This window comes from Onychomys torridus, chromosome 8, assembly GCF_903995425.1.
Source record: "Onychomys torridus chromosome 8, mOncTor1.1, whole genome shotgun sequence".
Taxonomy (NCBI): domain Eukaryota; kingdom Metazoa; phylum Chordata; class Mammalia; order Rodentia; family Cricetidae; genus Onychomys; species Onychomys torridus.
The window spans coordinates 46,847,787-46,853,403 of NC_050450.1; the positions used below are offsets into that span (position 1 = coordinate 46,847,787).

The 5,617-nt window shown below is 42.7% G+C and overlaps 1 protein-coding gene across 1 annotated transcript; it reads left to right on the top strand.

Annotated features, from left to right (window-relative positions):
* The first annotated feature begins 1,564 nt into the window (after nt 1–1,564).
* LOC118588667 (olfactory receptor 2W3-like) lies at nt 1,565–2,512 on the top strand. Its single transcript, XM_036195233.1, has one exon. It carries the CDS (start codon nt 1,565–1,567, stop codon nt 2,510–2,512), a length of 948 nt encoding a protein of 315 aa, XP_036051126.1.
* The last annotated feature ends 3,105 nt before the right edge of the window (nt 2,513–5,617 follow it).

Consider the following 5,617-nt stretch of genomic DNA (forward strand, 5'->3'; position numbering starts at 1 on the left):
TGTGCTTTCTTAAGTCTAAGGGGAGACAGGGGAGAAAATAATCTTTCCAAAACTTCAGTGACTGTCCAAAGCATTTTGAGCCGGTTACACTTATAAGTAAATGTGGCCCCAGGACATGTGGTCCAGGTTCTTTCTGGAGTGAGGCAGAGCAAACCAGTTTTAAGCTTGTTTCCATGGAGCCTGGTTCAAGGGATGTAGGAGTTACAGGAAACCTGTATGATTTTCTTTTTTCTGTTTTTAAGTGCTCTTGAAGCTAGCTGGAGTGATGCATGCTTATAGTCCCAGTGCTCAGGAGGCTGAAGTGGGGAATCATGAGTTTTAGACCAAACAAGGCTAGATAATGTTATGGAGTTTACGACCCCTGGACAAAGAACATAGATTCAATCCAATTGTAATTAAAAGATGTACTGATTAGCTGCTAGCAGGATAAACAATCTCTGAGCCAAATTTGAGATTGCCGTGAGAAGTAGGGTGAGGGAAGAATTTTAAACAGGAAAAACTTCAAGACCTCCAGTACCTACACAAGCAAGCAAAAACTGGTTTGTTCTGCCAAGGTAAGTGACCCTAAACAATCTTTGGGTACCTGTTTAAGCACGTTACAGAAACCAAAAAGCAGTTAGTCATACCCACAGCTGTACATTTTTAGGTGGGGTTCACTGAGTCAGAGTTACTGGGAATTTATCTTCCTGGGATGGGAGTCTGAGACAAATGAATAGTGAGTACCAAGATGGATGCCTGGCATAAAATGGAGTCTCTTTAGTCATTACAATAGCAATACCTTGGTCCAAAGAATTAAAAGTGAAATTATTTACGCAAAGTTTGAAATGTATTTTCATATTCAAAAGATATGGCTGGACCAGGTAGTTTGGCAGGAGTCTGAAGCCAACCTCGTCTACAAACTGTATCCCTGAACAACTTGGGCTATGGAATGAGACTCTGTGTCAAAAATATATGCAGAATCTTTACTTCAGAAGACAGACCAGGTATATTGTTTGCCATTTTAGTCTGTTCTCTTGATCTTTAAAATGCTTTTATTTTTTATTTTGACCAAAAATTTCATTCATGTAAAGTGCTGGGCAGTGGTGGCACGCACCTTTAATCTCAGTACTTGGGAGACAGAGATAGGTAGATCTCTGTGAGTTTGAGGTTAGCCTGGTCTACAGAGAGAGTTCCAAGACAGCCAAAGCTACACAAAGAAACCCTGTCTCAGAAAAAAAAAATTATTTTCAGGTTTTTTTTTTTTTTGGTTGTGTTCTGACGGGATTTTTGATTGTCAAGTTTGAAGTATTTTATCCACTATTATAAGTATCCCAGTAAACTATGCATGGATGGAAAGTTTCATAGAAGTTCTAAGTATCATTAGTAATACTGAATTTATCTCTCTTCTATCTATCATATATCTACATATCTATCTATCTACTATTATCTATCATTTATCTATTTATCATCTACCTATTGTCTATCTATCATCTATCTATCTATCTATCTATCATCTATCTATTGTCTATCTACCAATCATGTATATATAATCTATCTATTCCCATCTTCCTCAGGTGTAGTAGAGATGGGTGAAGCCAACGACAGCACCTTCAGCCAGTTCATCCTTGTAGGCTTCTCTGACCGGCCCCAGCTGGAGAGGGTCCTCTTCGCGGTCATCCTGCCCGCCTACCTCCTGACCCTGCTGGGCAACAGCACCATCATCCTGGTGTCGAGGCTGGACCCACACCTGCACACCCCCATGTACTTCTTCCTCACACACCTATCCTTCCTGGACCTCAGCTTCACCAGCAGCTCCATCCCGCAGCTGCTCTACAACCTCAGTGGGCGGGACAAGACCATCAGCTATGTGGGCTGTGCTCTGCAGCTGGTCCTGTTCCTGGGCCTGGGGGGTGTGGAGTGCTTGCTGCTGGCTGTCATGGCCTATGACCGCTTTGTGGCCGTCTGCAAGCCCCTGCACTATATGGTCATCATGAGCCCCAGACTGTGCCTGATTTTAGTGTCTCTTGCTTGGGGCTGTGGTGTGGCCAACTCTTTGATTATGTCCCCAATGACCCTGTGGTTACCTCGCTGTGGGTACCAAAGGGTAGACCACTTCCTCTATGAAATGCCAGCCCTCATCAGGATGGCCTGCGTCAATACGGCTGTCATTGAAGGCATTGCCTTCATCCTGGCAATAGGCATTGTGTTGTCCCCTCTGGTGTTCATCTTGGTTTCTTATATCTACATTGTGAGGGCCGTGTTGAGTATGCAGTCATCCTCAGGAAGACACAAGGTCTTCAACACCTGTGGCTCACACCTCACCGTGGTCTCGCTTTTCTATGGAAATATCATCTACATGTACATGCAGCCGGGAACCAGTTCCTCGAAAGACCAGGGCAAGTTCCTCACCCTCTTCTACAACATGGTCACCCCTCTCCTCAACCCTCTGATCTACACGCTCAGGAACAAGGAGGTGAAGGGGGCACTCAGGAGGCTGATTTGGGGGAATGTAAGTTTAAAGGAAAAATTATAATCGAAGAACTTGGAAACTCCCAAGATGTTAAAATCTTACAAAGTTTGTGACCTTTAACTATGTTCAATACCACTAGCATCTGTCTGAATTGAAGCAGAATTCACTACAGACTTTTGGCCCAACATGAGCACTATGAAGGAGTATGTGAGTTCTAATATTCTAAAACAGTATGTATCGATGCCAGGTCTGCTGACCACCCCGATGCTCAAATGCCAACATGTACTGCTGAGGAGGGCTAGGAATGAGGACCCGTGCCATGCTCTTCAGTCAGTCTGGGAGGGAAAGTAAGCAACAAACTGAGAGAAAGGGAATTTCCTTAACACAGGCTTTCTGAGGATTTGGTCTTCACTTCCCACCATATCTCATTCTGAGATGCATAAATCCTGGCAAGAGACTGTCAACACGGACAAGAACTTTCCCCCAACCTTTATTGTGCTCTGCCATAAGACCTTTCCTCATCGTGATGTGTCTATGATACTTTCATAACCACTTCCTCATTCAACAGCATTATGGAAGGAGCTTTGTTTCTTTTTAATTACAGTTAATTATTCATTTATTGGGGATGTACATGCTATAGCTCATGTGTGGAGGTCAGAAAACAACTTGAGTGGGAGCTGGATCTTTCCTTCAACCAGGTGGGTCCTGATGACTGAACTTAGGTCATCACAAATGGCCCCAAGCACTTTACTTGCTAAGCCATCTCACTGGCCCATGGAGGGACCTTTCTATTCTGGGAAGTGTTTCCAATGCAGGATCAAACATCCGGTCAAACCTGTAGTTACCGAATCTGTGAAATGGACCTGCTGCCTGTGTATGTGCTGATGACTATGAGTGTCAAGGATAAAGCTGCCATTCAATGATACATGGCAAACAAAGAGACATGCACAATGAGGGGATAAGCATGAGATATGGGAGGCTTGACAGGGACATCCGGGAGACAGCTTTGAGGTGGCATTTTATCTGTGTGATAAAAAGAAAGACCCTAGACATCTCTCCTGCACCAGGGAAGTTCAGGTTTCTTCATGTCAGAGTGAGCTTGGATGCTTTAAAAGATAGGGAAAATGGGAGAACCATGAGAGAGAGCAATTGCCAGTCAGGAGGGTCCTGTGTGCAGGGCTAACGAGGAGGATCTCTGAGTACAGACAAAAGAAAAATAAATTCAGTAATGTGCAACACAGTTTTCCAGAGCCATTCCTTCTGCTTGAGTGGATACAATGGATGCTACAGGTCAAAGGTGAAAGGACAGAGGTAACTTAGGAAGGGGAGAGGAAAGGGAGAGCCCAGGCCTATGAAAGGAATATGCTCAATATGCAGTATATACCCACGCAACATATAAGGCATAAAGAAAATGACATAAGAGATGTGAGCAAGCATTTGCATTTGTGGAGATTGTGCCTGGCTCTCTTGGCTGCTTCCTTTTCTGTAGAAATACTGTAGGAACTGGTCACTAGCTGAAGTGTGGGGAGATGCAGAATCATGGCATGGGGTATACTGTATTCTTTACAGAGAGTGAAAACTTCTGCTTTTGTTTATGGCTTTTATTTCTCTTTTGCTACTATCCTTGTCCTTTCATCATTTGGTGAGAAACACTCACAATGAAACTTTTCCACATGCTTTGCTGTAGTTGATTTTTTCTTTTTACTCTCTGCTCTTTGAGTGCCCACCACCCAGCTCCCAAATAAATACACTGAGACTTATTCTTACTTATAAATGCCTGGCCTTAGCTTGGCTTGTTTCTAGCCAGCTTTGCAAACTTAAATTATCCCATCTACCTTTTGCCTCTGGGCTTTTACCTTTCTTTATTCTGTATCTCTTCTTTCCATCTTACTCTATGGCTGGCTGTGTGGCGGGTGACTGGCCCCTGGTGTTTCTCTCCTTCTCCTTTTCCCACTCCTCCCTCTTCTCTTCCCCTCCTATTTATTCTCTCTGCCTGGCAGGCCTGCCTATTTCTCTCTCCTGCCTAGCTATTGGCCATTCAGCTCTTTGTTAGACCAATCAGGTGTTTTAGACAGGCAAAATAACACAGCTTTACAGAGTTAAACAAGTGCAACATAAAAGAATGCAACAAATCTTTGTATCATTAAGCAAATACTCCACAGCATAAACAATTGCAACACACCTTCAACTAATATTCCACAACACTTTGCAAATTTCTCTCTGGAGGTATGAACAATAAAGTTCATCTGGGCCTGAGATTTACAACTACATATGGCTGAACATAAAATATATATATTTACCATCTATAAAAAGGAGATTTCGTTAATAGTTTGCAAATGACAGATCAGGGGACTTAAATTCCTAGAGCAGTCAGATGTTTGTGATGAAGGTACATGCAGAAGCCAGGTACATAGCTCAGTTACTAGAGTGCTTCCCTAGCATGCCCAGACCTAGTGTGGTAACAAATGCCTTTCATTTTATCACCAGAGAGGTGGAGACAGGGGGTCAACATTAGCTATATAATGAGTTCAAGATCAGCACAGGATATCTGAGACCCTGCCTCAAATTTAAAAAGAGGGAAGAAGATCTATGTCAGCAGTAAAGAGCACTTACTGCTCTTTCAGAGGACCTGGGTTAGATTCCCAGCACCCATGTAATGGCTCACAATGATCTGTAAACGGAAGTCCCAGGAGATCTGATGTCCCTTTCTAGCTTCTGCAGGTGCGAAGCATGAAAGTGATATACGGACACATGTGCAGGCAAAATAGCCATACATATACACTTTTAAAAATATTGTTTAAAGGAACATACGTGTATAACTTTGGACACCATAATGGAGAAATGGACCAGAAGTATATCAGCTGATGCCAGTCCATGCTGCAAGACAGCAAGTTATATTTATATCTGGCTTAAAATAACCAAACCCATAAATATTTTATTTTGTTTGGTTTGGTGTTTATTTACTTATATGTTCATTTGTTTTGAGTCAAGGTTTCATGTAGCCCAGGCTTCAAACCTACTATGTAGCAGAGAATGGCCCTGAATTTCTGCTCTTCCCACTCTCACCTCCCAAGTGCTGAGATAACAGGTATATGTCACCAGGTCTAGATAAAAATGCATTATCTTTTAGTATTGCAAATAATAATTGTGAATTGTGAACATTTAGAA

Bases quoted from the DNA above. Each gene is read 5' to 3' on its own strand.
- LOC118588667 (XM_036195233.1), top strand. From the start codon at position 1,565: ATGGGTGAAGCCAACGACAGCACCTTCAGCCAGTTCATCCTTGTAGGC.